Genomic DNA, 18,577 nt, shown 5'->3' on the forward strand with positions numbered 1-18,577 from the left:
CTTCCAGCCACCGGTTCAGGGTTTCTACAGTCTTCCTGGGATCAGCTGGATGCATAAGATAGAGCTGAGTGTCATCTGCATATTGCTGACAGCCCAGCCCAAATCTCTGGATGATCTCAAACAGTGGTTTCATGTAGATGTTATAGCTATTTTGGCTGATAAAAGGTATACACAACTATATTTTTCCTAGAATTTTTATTTGCCTGCAAGCTTCAGAATCTTTCATGAGAAAGTATAAAGTGCCTTACTTTCACCACTAACTACTACAATCAGTTTCCACTCTCCTTGTATTAGAGACTCACAGGCTGAGTTCAGACTGGCAATTTGAAGCGCTAGGGAGTTGTGGCAAAGAAGACCCGGAAAAGACCGGGAAAGGCTTGTTCGCAGTATTCCCGTTCACACTGCAGCGAATGAAGTGGGAGGATACCGTGGAGGAAGCGCAAGGGAACGTTTGCACTGTCGGCCTGCCCCTGGCGGGTTGTTAGCGGCTGTTTCTGCACTCCGCTACATGTGCTTATGCGCATGGGTACATGGGTGCCTGCCGCAGAAACAGCCAGCGCGTATTATCAACAACTGCGGGTTGTTCCCGCCTTAGCAGCACTTGTGTTCACACGTCAGGGAACCGGAATCAACCTGCTCTACACACGGTTTGCTACCACTTTCACCTGGTACTTTTTAAACTTGGGAGGGAAGCAGCACAAGACAGTTTGAGTATCGCTGGGGGACGCCTGACAGATGTGCCTGTGTGAACCCGCCCCTTTAATCCGCTACTGAAATGCTCCTGAAACGTTTGGCTGCCGGGCCAAACTGTCAGTCTGAACTCGGCCACAGTGTCAGCAGATATAGCCTCCAAAATGCTTGAGATGAGGGATTCAACTACCAGTCCTTGATGTGAAAGAACGCCCACACCTTTAATTTTAATTTTATATAGAGCAGATTGATAGTGAATGGTGGAGGCATGGAGTTGGGGAAGAAGTGTCTAAAAGATTTAGTGAGCAATCCTAGGCAGGTCTACTTAGAATCCTACTCAGATCTACTGAATGCAGCTTACTCCCCGGAAAGTACTCTTAGGATTGAACTAAGAGACTTTTCTTCAGTAAAGATGAACCCTTCTTGAGTTCCAGCATGGATCGTTTTAGAAATTCAGGACTGAGAGGCATGGAGACCATCGTCTGGTCTAGGGAACTAATCCTTGCCCTGAGCTTTGTGTCTTTCATCAGGCAGCAGTTCTGGATATATTTCATGCAGGGCTTCTCCATGTTGCCTTTCAAAACTTAAAGGGCTGATCTTCCAAAGTCCGTCTCCTGAAATATTAGCACAAGTGAGGCTCGACTGCAGAAACCCAATGATTGTCAGAATATCCCTATTTTTAAACATTTCTAAATATTAACCAGCCATATTGCTGTGTCCCCCTCATATTTCCAGCCTTCTAAAAAAACTAGCTTAACTCATACCATGGCTCTTATTAGAAGCTGTATCCTTTCATATCTGTGTGTGCTGTGTGCACAAACAAAACAAGATACATGTGTGTATGTGTGTAACATAATTTGGTTATAGACTACCTTTCTACTAAAAAGTTTCCAAGGTGGTTTATGCTAAAACACAATGAAATACAATGAAATAATTAAAAGCCAATAAATACAATAAATATTCAGTTAAAATATTATTAATGTTAAATTATAATTAATTATAATTAATATAATGAACCCGTATTTTTCAAACACAAACACTATATCCACTGTTTGACTTTTGTTCATTGATGAAATCATCTGCTAGTAGGAAATGCTGTTACAATAAAGGACAACAAAGGTTCTTAAACTTCCCTAAATGGTTGAGGAAATTCTGGTTGACTGTATCTGAGGAAGAGTATTTGCACACGAAAGCTTATACCTTGAATAAAATTTTGTTGGTCTTAAAGGTGCCACTGAACTCAAACTTTGTTCTTTCCCTCAATCAAAGAAAAGAACAATGAAATGTAACTGTTCTTCATACTCTGCCTTTTTCAGCATATGCTCATGGGATACATCATGGTAATTTCAGAACTGTTGATGGACCAGATCACGCCAACCCCATACAATACGGAGTTGCATCGATTTCCTCGCAGTGGATCACACTTAATTTTATCAATTTTTGGAGGCTCTGCTTCGGTAGAGCTGGGGAAAAAAAGAACGGTTGGATGCATTTAAGTATGGAGATGAACATGTCAGCTCAGGCCAGGGACTACCAGTAGATGGTCTGCAGAGTGCAAGGCTCTCCAGGGCATATATGGGGAGAGACGGTTCTGAAGGTATGCTGGCCCCAAGCTGCGTAGGGCTTTAAAGGTCAGCACCAAAACCTTGAAGTGGATCCAGTACTCAACTGGTAGCCAGTGCATTTGGCGTAGCACCGGCTAAATGTATGCCCACACACGCGTCGCTGTCAGTAAGTGCACCGCTGCATTCTGCACTAGCTGGAGTTTACAGGACAGGTTCAAGGGCAGCCCCACATACAGCGAGTTACAGTAATTCAGCCTGGAAGTGACTGTTGCAATGATCACTGTAGCTAAGTCCCAGGGGGAGAGATAGGGAACAAGTTGCTTGACCTGCCATAGACGATAAAAGGCAGACCTGGGCAACAGTGGCGACCTGGGACTCCATTGAAAGAGAGGCTTTCAGGATCATCCCAAGGCTCTTCGCCCTTGGTGCTGGCATCAAAGGCACCCCACCAAGTGTCAGGAGCGGAATTCTCAATCCTGGTGACAACCCAGCCCAAACCACCAGACCAACTGGGCAAGGGGCACATACAGATGTTAACCTCGGACAGAGAATTGCTCCCTGCAGCACTCCACATTCCAGCAGATATCACAGAGACACTCTCTCCCGGAGTGCCACCCTCTGTCCCCAACCATGGAGAAAGGAGGAAAGCCATTGTATAGCAGTCTCCCATATCCCTACATTGGTGAGGTGCTGGGTGAAGAAATTGTAATCAACCGTGTTGAACATCACTGTCAGATCCAACAACAGTGCTGACCCACCTCAGTCCAGGTGTCTGGGGATGTCATCTGTGAGGGTGAGGGCAGAAGCTGGACTGGAAGGGATCCAGGATGGAAGCATCATCCAAGAAAGCCTGGAGCTGCTCAGCCACTACTCTCTCAACCACATTATGCAGAAATGGCAAATTGGAAACTAGATGATAATTGGCAAGGACTGCAGGGTCCAATTATGGCTTTTTCAAGAGTGGATGTACCACTGACTCCTTCAACCCTACTGGGAATATCCCTCAGGACAGGGATAAGTTAACAATATCTCCCAGGGGTGCCTGAACACTGTCCCCACAGGCCTTGACCAGCCAAGACATGCACGGGTCCAGGAGGTAAGTGGTAGACCTCACAGCTACCAGAATCCTGTCACCTTCCTCCTGGGAGAGCAGGCTGAATTGAAACCAGAGCAGAAACAGACAAGGGGCTTCCAGTTCCCTTACTGTATCAACTGTGGACGGGAGGTCCTGGCAGAGTGCCAAGACTTTGCAAAGTAGCTCGCAAATGCCTCACAGCCAATAGTCAATTCCCTGTTTTTTGCTTGCTTTGAGCAAGGTTGTTAAAGACTGAATTGTTCTGAATAATGGGGCTGGATGAGAGCTTGCAAATGCAATGGAGGCTGCAAAAAAAACCCTTCTTAGCTGCCTTCACTGCCATCTCATAGGCTTTCAAAAACATCCTATAAGATGTTTTCATGGCTTCATCATGAGCCTGCTGCCACCCTCACTCTAGCTGTCTCAGCTCTTGTTTCATCCTCCATAGCCCTGGGTTATACCACAGGGCTAGGATGGTATGAGATCACAGAGGGCACTGGGGGGTGATTTCATCAATGGTTTACATTTCTAAGCTCACCTAACTTTGGCCATCTCATGCCTCGTCCTGGTGCAGATCCAATTTTGTGCTGGTTCAAATCCAAATGTAATGGTTCCTTTATCAGCATTCCAATTCTAAGCACAGTTATACCTTTCTAATTCAACTGAAGTCAGTGACCTATGTGTACAACCCTGCTGTACAATCCATCTCTGCTTTAAACCACTATAGCATTCTTTATTGAGCAAACTCCAAAGAATGACAGAAGACAAGAGGGCTTGGCATGATGTGGTCCATGGGGTCACAAAGAGTTGGACTCAACTGTGTGACTGAACAACAACAAAGCATCCTTTAATAAAATGTCATCAAAATACATACCTGTAGTATCTTAACAGCAAAGTGCTTTCAGAAAGCAGCGGGTCTGTGCTGGTGGACCATCTGCATGTCATTTTTTGTAAGTTCCCATATGTTTCACATGTGATGTTGATATTAACATCTATTTGAAACATATTTCATTAATTAACAGAAAAAACTGAGATTAAAGCATTTACCAAAAACTATTTTAAAAGAACGGGTATCTTACCTATTATATATAATTCTGCATAACGGTGATTACATTCTCTGTTTTCATTACAACAGTATAAGGCATTAAAGAGGAAATTTCCACCAGGTTTCATTGCATCTAAATTAATAAGCGTAACTTTTCCAACAAAATCATTCACAAGTGTATACTGACTTCTTGGAACTTCGTTTGCTAAATTTAACCACCAAACTATCTTCTTGGATGAGATTATTTTGTTCTTGTTTTTGTAAATACAATAAAAGGAAACATTAGTTCCAACGCTTGCTAGAATCTTCGGAGGGAAGTACATGACATCTGCCACAAAACAAACAATAGAAACAACAATAATAAATTCCAAGTAAATGTATGCAATGCAATACACTTTTAACATATACACTTACTTTATATGATGATGATAATGTATAACTGGTACTCATTTTTGGTTTAAGTTTCTTATTTATGCTAACCACCATTTACACCAATTCACATCAATTTAATTTAAGGATTATGGCTCTTTTCCTTGTTCCACTCCTGTTCTTCTTCTTATTATTAAACATTTTTTGAAATTTTACAAACAAACAAATCATCATGAAAGTCAATATAGATGTAATGAAATAATTATTACACAGCAAATCTATTAAATAGATATAATACAAAATACAGAATAATATAAAACTACTTAAATTAAAACAAACTATATTACACAAACTAATGTAACCAGCAATACCTAAACAATTGAAACTTACCATTATCAGTAATTACCACCCAATACACCAGCCATAAACTATACAGACCACCCACTGGAGAAACACCCAACAGAAATTAAGGATTTCAGGTTTTTCAGCACCACTTCAATTTTTGACAAATAATCCAGTATAATGAGCCAAACCTCGGCAAAGCCAGAGCCAGACGCATGTGCTTCATATTTAGTCACCTCCTGTTCTGATCCTGAAAAAGCTGATTCTTGCAGTTGCAGGACCCATGTGGATTATGTAGGCTGTGTTAAGGAAAGGTAAAGGAGTATAATCAACCTCTACTCCCTATTGTATCACAGCAGCTCTGTTGGACAATTTAATCTCCTTCCCCCTCCACACTATATCCTCCAAGTGCTTAGTCCACATGGGCCTTGCAGTCCAGGAATCAATTTTCTTTATGGTTGGACAGAACTGTTGAGGGAAGCAGAACAAACAAACCATCTGAATCCATCAGTACCTTCTACTCAAAGATTGCTAGATGTCATAGCTGGAGGGCCCTTTAAATCTTGCAGGAGGGGAGGGAAAGGGGTGGCCACCAATGGCCGCTGTTGGGGGGGGGGGCTTGCCCTGCCAGCCAGCCTAAGGTAGATAAGTCTTATTCATGGTCATTGACCAACACATAAAACGATGACATTTTGTAACATGGGTAAAAGATATCACATTAAAATAGGAACAGAATTTTAAGACTGGTTATAAAAAACACCATAATGGTTAAAATTAATAAAACTTAATCTTAATTCTTCTCTTTTCAAGCTACTATAGATTTTCTCATTTTTAGGGCAAGCCATCCGAACCTAGCCACCTGATATGTAACTTCTGCCCGGCGAAGGAGTTCCCACCCCTCCCACTGTATAAACCCCAGAAAAAATGAGGGCTCTCCTGGACTGTTACTGAGTAGAGTGAACATAGAAATTCAAGGTCTATTCCTTATCTTATGTAAAGAGATGGGAGGAAGAAGCAAGAATCAGAACAGCTACAGAATATTCCAATAACACATTACATTCTTTGGGATAACCTGGAAAAATGGTAATGTTCATACTGCCTAGAAAAATGTACAGATAATATATCAAATGGACTCCAAAAAACATCTGAAATAGCAACTGTATTTTTGAAAAGCAGAGAAATGTTACAGATGCACAAGCCCCTACAGAGGATCACAGTAGAAAGGAAGTATGTGTATGTCATACTGAGAAAGTACTTAAATAATTATGCCAGATAGATCTCATTTACATGAAATCTTCAGTGGCTGTGGAAGCCCAGTCATTAATTTGATCACTAATTGAACACATTAAAGGTCTTAAACCTGTAATGATAAATCTTACTATAAAGAGCTAATATGTTGAATAGTGTATGGTGACTCTTTAACAAATAAAACAGACTTCCTGTATAGCTAAGAGAGATTTCCCACAAAACAGGGTCTCTTATGAAAGAGAATACAGATTTACTAATTTTCTCTAAGTATGAACTTCCTAGTTAAACACTGGCCTCAACATAATACTAATAAAATACATAAAATATAATGGTTTGATTTAAGCATTGTGTACTTCTGGTGTTAATGTACTTAGGTGAATGCAAAGCAGGCTCTTTGTTTTTACCATCTGCACTAATGGCCTTATAATTCTTCTGTTGGTGTAACACTAACATGAACCATTGAGAGACTAAGTAAATTTAAGGCCCCTGCAGGGAGAAAAATTATTTTCCCTAAGGTTGTTGTCATGCATATCACAACATGATATTTGACCAGTAAAAAATATGTTTACTGATTACTAATATTTTATATCATCCATCAGAGAAACAGATATCAGGAACTGTATATACACTTTCCAATGGATTGTTTGGATTAGAACCCATGGTTTCTAAGCCGCGGTGTGGCTGGCGGGGGCTTTTCCAAGGACGGGGGGTAAGCCGCGGGCACTTTGGGTGCCACACCATGGCTGGCGGGGGCGGGGGGTCTGCTCTTTCCCCCCCCCCATAGCCAGTAAACCAAAACAGTTCAGTGGCACCTTTAAGACCAAGTTTTATTCAGGTACAATCTCTCCCTCTTCTGTGAGGGCTGATTTCTCCCCCTGCCCTCATAGCTAGCAATCCAAAACAGTCCAGGGGAGCCGGAGCAGTGGGTGCTGACTTCTGACACACTTCCGGTGATGTCAGGGGGTGTGGCCTTCTGACACTTCTGGTGATGTCAGGGGTGTGGCATATGCTAATGAGTTATGCTAATGAGTTCCTGCACCTCTTTTTCTACAAAAAGACCCCTGACTAGAAGGAAGGAATGTGGGTTGGATCTGTGACCATCAGCACCAGTGCTCCTTCTAAGCTGAGTTAGTGTGAGCTAGCTCACAGTTTTTTAGCCTCTGGCTCACACATTTTTGTCTTAACTCAGGAAGGATGGATCCAGAGCAAAATAATTTATGCAGTAGCCAAATCGCTCATGCACAACTTTAATGCCAGTAGCTCATAAAGTAGAATTTTTGCCCAAAAGACCCCACAGCTTAGACGGAGCTGAGATATCACAGGATCTGACCCTATGTGTGCAGCCAGAAACTATTATGTTATACTACTAGACCAAAGATTCACTGAGCCTGACAAATGGGAGACTATTGAAATGGGAAACTATTGGAAAAAAACAATTGCTATGGGTGGAGCAAGAGTAAACCTAAATTTGAAAACCTGGCCCAGACCTTGTTTTTCAAACTAAACACAGTCCACTCTCAATACAGCTGCTGCATTTGCTCCTCCCATCTCCTGATTTAAGGAAACAGAAGAATTCAAAAGCTATTTTCCAGTCTTACACAACCCTGAAGCTGCTTGTGGAAGGGAAAGGAATAACATTACTTCCTATTGCTGTTGTCCTTATTACTGGAAGCCTGACTAATCAATGTCATTAGACTTGGGTTCTGCTCCTCTGCAATGTGATACCAAGTGCAATGCTTTACTTTCGCTATAGGAATTAATAAGAAAAAATAATCCACACACTGATTCTATTTCGTGGTCTTATGATAGACTCTAAGTAGAACAGAAATGAATGTTTGAATTAGGTTTGGCATTTATAAGTATACATGTATAAATAATATAATTGATGGCTAACAACACACAGCAGATATCTACAAGTCACAAGTATATAATCGTATGATGAAATGAGCCTACACATGTTCATCATAAATGTGAAACAGTACACAGAAGTCATGCAACACTGGTGTAGGAAATGTTGTTTTCTGTGAAAAGGTCCAAAGTGCCAGCAATGTGGAAGCAATGATCATGGTGTTTCTGTTAGTAATGCTAGTGAAGGATTCAGATAAGGGAGATAATATTCATCTGTAAATGGCAGCACATGACTGGGAGCACTGGAACACTCAGCGGAGACATACAAACTTGCCTCACATTTAAAAAGAAAACACTCTCTATGGTGCTGTAAACAAGTCATTTGCTGCCAGAACACAATTCTAGCAATACATTAATAGTTGCAAATAAGCTTACAAGAAAATAATTCAGTTCAAGTGGAAAAATGGCAACCAGAGCAGGCAACCCATCAGTTCAATTAAACAAAAATATCTAACCAAATGCCTTTCTTATCCTCTGGTAGACAGTACACTGGTATTCCTAAAGTGCTGATTAAATTCTTCCCTAGAAACATCATTTTAACAAGCAGAACTCAATTATTTGAAAATGAAACAAATTTTGTGATCTGCCAATCTGAAATTACTTATGCAATTATCTAATTACCTATTAACTTTTTAAAAGTTTAGAACTATATTTTTTGGAATTATTCTGGAGTCATGTTGCTTTTAAAATATTACTACTAAAAGAAAGCAAATTCTAGTATAATACTGATAGGAGAAAAAGTCAATATAAGTTTTAACTTAAGGAAGAAAAACTGTACTCTACTTCGCAATCCAGATGCTATTTAAGGCAAACTCTTCAAGTCATAAAGGGACAATTTTTTTCCATATGTACCTACTGGAAGAGTACCTCATCCTGACCAGAAGACACAGTCATCTCCTGACTAACAGGAAGAAGGGCTCTTCTGCTTCCACAGGCAAAAACTAAAAAAGCAGAAACCCCTCAATCAGCACCATCTATAATAAATAAAAAATATGACTGCGCCCCCCGTAAACAGAACATTCTCTAATAAGCAAACAGTACTCATAAGAAGCAATTGAAATAAAGGGGAGTGAACTCGTCCTCTTGAGAGACTGAGTTTACGGGATACACTATAGGTGACTAAGGGGACTGTGAATAGGATTCTGGTAAACTGCCTGCAGGTGAATGGAAAAATGGCCATTCACTTGCTCCAAGATATACAGAGTGTAATCTCCACTTTAATCTCAAGTGAGACATAGGCCACACATATGGGAGCTAGCAGCGGCATGACATTTTGCATCCAAAGTAGGGCTGCCAAGTCCCCCCGGAGGGTGGGGAAACCTCCCCCCAGAGGCCTGTTCCCCACTGGTGGCGGATCGGTCCCCGGGGGGAACCCCACCCCAGCGTGGGGTGACATTATGGAAGTGACATTATGACAGGAAGTGACATTATGACGCCGGGCACGCTGGGGGCGGGGCCACGACCATCCAAGGGGGAAACTCTAACCAGCCGCTTCGGCATGGTGGGAGAACACCATAGTCACCCCGATGAAGTCCAACGGGGACATGCGCATTTGTGTTGCCTATAAATGCCCGCTAAACAAGGCTCTGCAGGCACACACTTATCCGGTGCCAGTGGTGAACCACGTGTTGGTGGCTTTGGCGGGGGGCCGTGTTTTTGGCAAGTTGGACTTGGCACAGGCGTATCAACAACTGCCGGTTGATGCCGCCACGGCCGAAGCCCAAACAATCACAACACAAGGTTCACCACCTCCACTTCGGAGTCTCGGTGGCACCAGGGATTTTTCAGTCTTTTATGGATTCTCTCCTGAAAGGCATCCCCGGGGTTCAGCTGTTTCTAGATGACGTGCTGATTGCCACGCCAGTCCTTCACAGACCCTCTGCGGGCTCTTCTACATTTCAACGCAGTGGGGCTCAAAGTCAAGCGGGAGAAATGTCTCTTGGGGGTGCCGCGCATCGAGTTCTTGGGCTTCACAGCTGACGCTTTGGGCATCCATCCCACCATGGACAAGGTGACCACCATCACGCAAGCGCCGCCTCCAGCATCCAAGTCCGAACTGCAGGCCTTTTGGGGGCTCCTGAACTTCTACCACTCCTTTTTGCCCCTCAAAGCTTCAGTCGCAGAACTGCTCCATCGCCTCCTGGACAAGTCGGCACCTTGGGTCTGGGGTCCACCACAAGCAGCTGCATTCCAGGCAGTCAAAGACCTGCTCGTCTCGAATGCGGTCCTGGCACATTTCAATGAGGCGCTCCCGGTGGTGCTGGCCTGTGATGCTTCCCCCTATGGGGTGGGAGCGGTACTGGGCCACAGGCTGCCGGCCGGCTGGGAAGTCCCAGTTGCATATTATTCCAGGACTCTGTCAGCGGCTGAGCGCAATTACGCGCAGATCGATAAGGAGGCACTGGCGATTGTGGCGGGGGTGAAAAAGTTTCACCACTATCTGTACGGGTCCTCACAGACCATAAGCCGCTGCTGGGCCTCCTGGCCCCCGACCGCCAGACCCCCCATATGATTTTGCCCTGGGTGCTCCACTGGTCTATTTTCCTGGCGGGGTACTCCTACGCTCTCGTCCATTGCCCTGGCAAGGCAATGGGCCACGCGGACACCCTGAGCCACCTGCCGCTGCCAGTCTGTGACCCGGATCCAGCTCCTGCCCACCAGATCACTCTCCTGAAGACCCTTCCGGATCAGCCGGTCCATGTTGCGGAGGTGGCTCGCGGCACCTCCAAGGATAAGGTACTTTGCTGGGTCTTGGACTGGGTGGTGAGGGAGTGGCCCATGGCCAAAGGAGACCCTGACATAACGCCCTTTGCTTCCCGGAAGGACGAGCTGTCCGTCCACCGGGGCTGTGTCATGTGGGGTAGTAGGGTGGTCATCCCAAAACCACTATGGGAGTGAGTGCTCATTGCCCTTCACGAAACGCACCCTGGGGTGGTGCGCATGAAAGCCTTGGCCCGGAGCTATGTCTGGTGGCCGGGGTTGGATCGGGACATAGAGGACGTGGTGAAGCGGTGCAACCCCTGCCAAGCATCCCAGCCTGAGCCTCCTCGAGCCCCAGAACAGGCCTGGGAATCTTCCCACCGCCCCTGGTCCCGGTTACACTTGGATTTTGCAGGACCGTTCCAGGGGCAACTCTTCTTTATCCTGGTGGATTCCTTCAGCTAGTGGCTGGAGGTATATCCTGTGCCCGCCACCTCCTCAAAGGCGGCCATCCGGGCAATGTGGCAGATCTTCAGCGCCCAGGGAATCCCTGACACGCTGGTCACGGACAACGGGAAGGCGTTCACGTCAGCAAAGTTCCAGGAATTCATGAGCTACTACGGAATCCGCCACCTCCAGGCTGCCCTGTTCCACCCTGCCACCAACGGACAGGCCGAGCACATGGTCAGAACCACAAAGGATGCTCTCCGCCACTTGAACTCCCCAGACTGGGATTATAAACTGGTGGCTTTCCTTTTCAGTCAGCGAATGATGCCCCACACCACCACAGGGCGCAGTCCGGCAGAGCTACTTCTGGGCTGCCGCCTGGCAACCCAGTTGGATCATCTGCACCCCGACTGGGCATCAACAGAGGCACCAAGCATGGAGATGCACGAGGCAGCCAGGGGTTTCTTCCCGGAAGATCCCATGTACGCACGGAACTATGCCCGGGGGCCCACCTGGATCCTGGCACAAGTCATATGAGTTAAGGGCCCCAGATCGTATGAGGTCTCTTGTGAGGATGGCCAAGTTCTACACTGGCACATTGACCAGCTATGCCACCAGACAATGCCATTGGTCCCCGAGGACTCGGACATGGCTGAGGTTCCGGAGACCTCACCCCAGGCCCAACTCCTGGTGGCCAACCCCCGGGCTCTACCCTTGGTTGAACCTGAGACACCTCTTCTGGAGGCGCCGGGGACACCAGCATCGCCACCCCGGCACCTCTCCAGCCACCTCGCCTCTGAGGGCTCCCGGGGTAGAAGCCGCAGCAGTCCCTGAACCTCGCCGCTCTACTCGCACCAGGAAGTTACCAGCCCACCTGAAGGACTTTGTCTGTGGGTGCACTGCGGACCAAGGTGGGAGGAGTGTAATGTATCCAGTCCAGACAAGTCCAGACAAGTCCAGACAAGTCCAGAGACAAACATCAAGCTTTGTTCCAAGAGACAATGGACTATGCAGATCCTAGCCCGCTCCAATCAGAGGGCTAGGTTCCCGGCCGAGAGCCTATGGGACTCTCGGCCACTGTAAAAAACCTATAGGGAAGTAGGAGTGTGTTTTGGGTGGCAGTTTTGGGTGGCCACTGTGTGTTTGGGAGTGTGTTTTGGGTGGCCACTGTAAAAAACCTATAGGGAAGTAGGAGTGTGTTTTGGGTGGCGGTTTCTTGGGGGATATAAGCCGGCCTGCGAGCCGGCCAAAGTTGTCTTGTTCCTTATCGAATAAAGTACGCTTTGCTGAAATCACTTTCCGTCTGTGTACTTTTCACAAACCATGAACCAGGATGAACCTCCATTTTCCTGGTTCATGCCCATCCCTAGTCCTAAAGAACTAGGCTCTGACCACACAGTGGTATGCTGTGATCAATTTGCTACTTTGCATGAAAAAATCATCCAGATCCACTCTTGGTTAGATGCCAGAGTGGATGCATGTTCAGATGTACCTTTGGCACCTGCTTGTCTAATTTATATGGATATTTTTCAGCTTGTGGACCCCAAAAATGTGGACAAAATCTTTGGACAGGTGAGACCTACCACCTATGTTCTTGACCCTTGCCTTTCTTGGCTGATAAAAGATGCCACAGGGGAGAGTGGTTGAGTTGGTAAGGAAAGTGGTAAATGCTTCCTTGTGGGTGGGAGTTGTGCCACCTGTGCTAAAGGAAGCAGTGGTTAGATCTGTTCTGGAAAAAAGTTAAAGAACTTTCACCCAGTCTTCAATCTTCCAATCTTGGGCATGGTGCTAGAGTGGGTGGTTGCTTCTCAGTTCTAGGGGTTCATGGAAGAAACTGATTTTCTGAATCCATTTCAATCTGGCTCCAGGATGGAATTTGGAACATGGGCTGCTTTGGTCACCCTGGTTGATAACCTCTATCAAGAACTAGACAGGGGAAATGTGACCCTGCTAGTTCTGTTGGATCTTTCAGTGGGCTTCAGTACTATTAATCATAGTATCCTACTGAGCCACCTCTCAACATGGGGACTGAGGGACACTATGTTACACTGGTTGGAGTCCTAACTAGGAGAGTTGGTTTCAGGAGGGATTCCTGCTTTGCCCCATGACTGTTGGTCTGCGGGAATCTGCAGCATTCAATCTTATCTATTTTTTTATTTATTTTTATTTATACCCCAACTTTTTCCACAATGGGGACCCAATGTGGCTTACATAACTCTCTTCTTCTCTATTTTATCCTCACAAGGCTACCCAGCAAGCTCCCATGTCAGAGGGGTGATTCAAACCTGGTACTCCCAGGTCCAAATCCAACACTCTAAACACTACTCAATAATGGCTCTCTCAGGCTATTTAATATCTATATGAAACCAGTGGGAGAGGTCATCTGGAAGTATGGGTTCCAGTATCACTAATATGTGGATGATACCCAGCTCTATCTTTATTTTCCACCTAATTCTGAGGATGCTACTGATGTTCTGGGTTAATAGTGGGGTGAATGATGGTGAACAAGCTAAAACTTGACAAGAGGTTCTCTGGGCTAGTAGAAAGGCAGATTGGAGAGCTGAGATCTCTCTTGTCTTGGATGGGGTTATAATCCCCTTGAAAAGCCAGGTTTAGAGTTTGGGAGCACTGCTTGACACAGCAGTCACCTTAGAAAACCAGGTGGCTGCAGTGGCTTGGAGTGCTTTTGCCCAGCTTCAACTGATGTGTCAGCTGCACCTGTTCCTGATTCAGTCAAATATAGCCACAGTGATCCATGTCTTAGTTACATCTAGACTGGACTATTGCAATGTGCCATACTTGGGGCTACCCTTGAAGAATGTTTGAATACTGTAGCTAGTGCAGAATGCTGCAGCTAGACTACTGGTTGGAGCCAGCTACCAGGAGCACATGACGACAATACTACAGGAATTACACTGGCTGCCAATCTACTCCTGAGCCAAATTCAAGTTGTTTGTTTTGTCCCTTAAAGCCTACATATCTTGAATCCAGGGTATCTGAAAGACCTTCTTCTCCCTTATGTTCCTGCCTGGGAATTAAAATCACCATAAGAGGCCTTCCTGACTGTCTCACCAATCAAAGAAACTTATCTGATAGGCACACAAGAAAGGGCCTTTTTGCTAGCAGCCCCACAATTACAGAACAACCTCCCCTGGGAGGTGTACCTGACCCCTCACTTTTGATCTTCAGGAGGCACTTGAAGACAGTTAAATGCAGGACTGCATTTGGCTAATTTCGTTATTATTTATTGGAAGTCCTAATTGAGACTTTAAATTGTGGTCTTTTATGTGTAGGGTTGCCATGTCCCGCAAACTCAAAGGCGGGGGAGGCTCCGACGGGTCCGGGAGCCGGATGCACGCGCACAAAGCGACGCCCCCAACAGAGCGACGTGGCTGCGTCACCTCTGGTGACGCAGCTTTGGTGGGCGGAGTTCCCCCCGGGGCCCGATTCTGCCGTGGCGGAAATCGGGCCTCCAAAGCGGGGGTTTCCCTGCCCCCCGCCCCCACTTGGCAGCCCTATTTATGTGTGTTTTTAATAATCATTGTTATATTTACATTGTCAACCACGTTCAGTTTTACAGGGTAGAAAGGCAGCTAATAAATGTTTCAAATAAATAAGTAAATAAAATAAAAGCCATGTTCTACAAGACATATCACGAAACTATAGACTTTTAGATAGATAATTTCATGTACTGCAATACCACTTGGAATTATACAGCGCAAGATACTACATTGTAACCAGTGTTCCCTTTAAGATGAGTTAGTGTGAGTTAGCTCACAGTTTTTAAACTTCCAGCTCACACATTTTTGATTTAGCTCAGGAAGGATGGCTCCAGAGAAAACTAATTTATGCAGTAGCCAAATCGCTCACAATACTCCACAGCTTAGAGGGAGCACTGATTGTAACATGTCACAGTATTATGTACAGATTTATATCTGACCATATATGAACTTTGTCACACATTATACCTTATAAATATATCTTTTTTTCAGCAAATAAATAAAATTCTGAGAAATTCCAGCAATAATTGGATTTCTGTTGAGGACATACCTTGCAGGTTCAAGTGAAATGGTGAACTCCAGTCACTCCAGAGACCAGGTCCATAAATACTCTTGCATCGAACTTGAACTACATATGAAGAATCAAGCAGGGTATTGCTTAGGATCAATGAGGGTTCCATGGTAATTTCAACTGCCTGGTTAAATTATTTAAATAAACCAACATATTAATCTTTGTGTTCTACAATTTAGTTAAATATATATATATATATATAAATAGTGGCCAATCAACATTAACAAAATTTTAAAATTAACACTAGTCAGAGCTTCTTTCTGTTTTTTACAAATGGTAGATTATGGCCTAGATCTAAATGTGCATATCAAATCTTTTCTGGGTCCTCTGTAAACCATAGCCTCTTGCACCTTCCCCAAATCGCTGATTATTAAAGACAGAAGAAGTCCTATTAATAGTTTCTGCTCATCAAAGGGACTGTTTGGATTCTGACCATACCCATGCTTAATTAGCACATGGTTGTAAACTGCATTTAGAGAATGGATGTCTCTAGGCAGTTTAGGCCGATGATATATGATTACACATAAATTAAGCCACCATCTTTTATTCCCAAACCTCATTTTTAAAAAATAATTCCTTGTTTAAAAGCTACTACAGTGTGAGCCAGTGGAACAACAATGAATAAGTCTTGCTGAAATAGCAGCTCAATCCCACTTGTTTCAAGGTAATTTTCAAAAGATTGTGCCTTGGCTATGCGAAAATATGAAGAGATAATGCTACTGAGTGGAGTAGCAGAGTGGAGCTTGCAGAACAGGATTTTCTCATCTTTCTCCATATTGCTGCAGCCTACTTAGCCACTTGTAATGTTGTTCTTTGAGGCTAAGAGGCTCTCACGAACAGCACAGGTGCAAAGTAGGAAGGGAATCAGCAGAAATCACTCCCTCCACCCACCCAGTCAATAGAAGTGCACTTTTGTTGTCAGAAGCAGACTGTAGGAAACAAAATAAAAACATCAGTTACCATAAGAATATTATTCTAGTAAGTCTATAACTATTGTATTGCATTACAGATTTTTTCAGAATTTCTGATAAATGATATGTTGAAGATCATTTGATGTTAAATGAGTATCAGTTAGAACCTATGATGCACCATAGAATTACTCCATTTAATAAAAATACCAAAAGAGAAAGGAAACATTCACCTGATAGACATTTTCAGTCATATTCGCAAAATATTTTACTTCATACTGAAGTGGATACAATTTTGGTGATGGGTTAGACCAAGACATCTTTAACTGTCCTTTATCTGTCATTTCTATTTTCACATGTAATGGAGGTTCAGGTTTTACTGTAACAAATTACAACCAACATTGTACTTGTTAGTTAAGATGACTGATATGTATTTATACTATCTTGGTTTTCTACATTGTTTGTTTCATACATATATATACAAACAGAAGAAAGCCAGCATTTAAAATGACATAGTAACTAGGTCACACTTTTTAACCCATTTTGCCTTAAACTACAAGGAGCTTTCCTACTGCTTCATGTCCCAATACAGCAGAAGAATTTCAATATATTATTAAATGCTTTGCTGAAGTGCGGCTGTGGTCTGAAACAGTTGTAGTAGCAGCAGCTTGCTCTGTTTCCAAAGGCAGCAAAAAGACCACAGTCGGAATGTAGCCATGAAACGGGGCCTCAGGTTAGGGTTGTAGTATTAAGAGAGTTTTTAGAGATGAAAATCACAGAGAAAATGGGTAACTGAAGGTAGAACTTTATATAATATCACCTACCCCTAAATCTCATGGGAGAATAACAGTATTTCCTTGTTTTTACTTGCAATACGATTTTCTATTAATTATAACTCTAAACATAGGAAATCGTAGTATGATAGTATGTTCAAAATTACCCAGCAGTTTTAAAGGTAAACTGAAATTTGAATCCAAATATCCCAATGTCCCAAATATCCCATAGTTAATCACCAAACATTGCTAAATTGTCTTAGTTTATACACAACGAAATGATTCAATGCTATCTCTGTACACAAAGTATTTATAAACAGGCCTCTGGATCCATCTTCAGCTAACTCAATGTTATTAACAAAGTGGGGCTAAGGATAATGATAACTAACCCACCTGAAATAGATTACCTACTGCTAGACTAATAAAGTTTATTAATGCAGATAGTTTACAAAAATTAGAACCAATGGGGTAATGCTACATGGAGCTACCATCTGCTTTACTACTTACAAATTTGGAAACAAGAATAGACCAAGACATATAAGTGATATATTTGATCTGAAGCCTCTGAGATATGCCATGTGCACTTGCTACAAACCTACTTCTGTGCCCTCCCTGGCTATCCAAGGCCGCGGTCACACGGAACATTAGCCACGCTACAGAGATGGAAGATAGGTAGATTTTCTGGGGCGATCAGACCACCACATCTGGAAAGCGTAGAGCTCCTGTGCCGAACCTGAGACTTCCCACCGAAGATGTAGGGTAAAAAACTAGTACCTCCAAGGTACTAGTTTCTGGAAAATGCGGGGCAAGGGTGGGCGCCTGATCGCGTTTCGGGTGGAATCCCGTGGCATCCGGCACCCGCCCATGTCCCGTCGCGAACAGGTTTTTTCCCCCAAGTCTCTACAGGATTCGCACAAGTGCCCAATGGCACATGCGCACAAACAGGCCCCCTCCCACTGCAGCCAGGCTTGCCGCCTCTGGAGGGTCGCTATGGCCACTGTCACACAGGCGGTTAGAGCGGCTGTGACAAAGGGGCCCATCTCCCCCTCCATTGGCTATGCCTCGGAGCTCTGTTGGGGTCTGGAAGCGTTTGTCGCCCTCTCTGGTAAGCCCACCACCCGCCTTCGGATGTGCAGATACGATTGCTCAGTCATGCGTATGCACAAACTTCAGTTTTAAAAAAATCCATCCTGTTTGCCATGGAAGCGGCGCCTAGCGATTGCTGGTGTGATCGCGCTGCACAGCTTCTTTGCCGCGCTGCAGGATCATCGTGTGATCGGCACCTGCCCCCTAACCACGGGACCTCCACGGGACCTCGAAGGGACGTCTGATCATGCAACCGCGCGTTATTTTCCTCCGGGGCAAACAGCCACGCTTCCCCCACACATTGTCCGGCCCGTATGACCGGGGCCATTGTCAAGTATGTCAGGTTGCAG

The 18,577-nt window shown here is 44.4% G+C and overlaps 1 protein-coding gene across 1 annotated transcript in view; it reads right to left on the minus strand.

Moving 5' to 3' along the window:
* The window catches only part of LEPR (leptin receptor), a 92,700-nt gene that overhangs the window by 32,397 nt on the left and 41,726 nt on the right, over positions 1–18,577 (minus strand). The window contains exons 6-9 of the mRNA XM_015415786.1: positions 16,602–16,747; positions 15,440–15,584; positions 4,410–4,703; positions 4,205–4,322 (exon numbers count right to left, since the gene is read on the minus strand). Of these exons, the coding sequence (XP_015271272.1) occupies positions 4,205–4,322; positions 4,410–4,703; positions 15,440–15,584; positions 16,602–16,747 (703 nt within the window). The remainder of the gene's footprint in view (positions 1–4,204; positions 4,323–4,409; positions 4,704–15,439; positions 15,585–16,601; positions 16,748–18,577) is intronic.

The sequence above is a fragment of the Gekko japonicus genome, unplaced genomic scaffold (assembly GCF_001447785.1).
Source record: "Gekko japonicus isolate JY-2015 unplaced genomic scaffold, Gekko_japonicus_V1.1 scaffold20, whole genome shotgun sequence".
Taxonomy (NCBI): Eukaryota; Metazoa; Chordata; class Lepidosauria; order Squamata; family Gekkonidae; genus Gekko; species Gekko japonicus.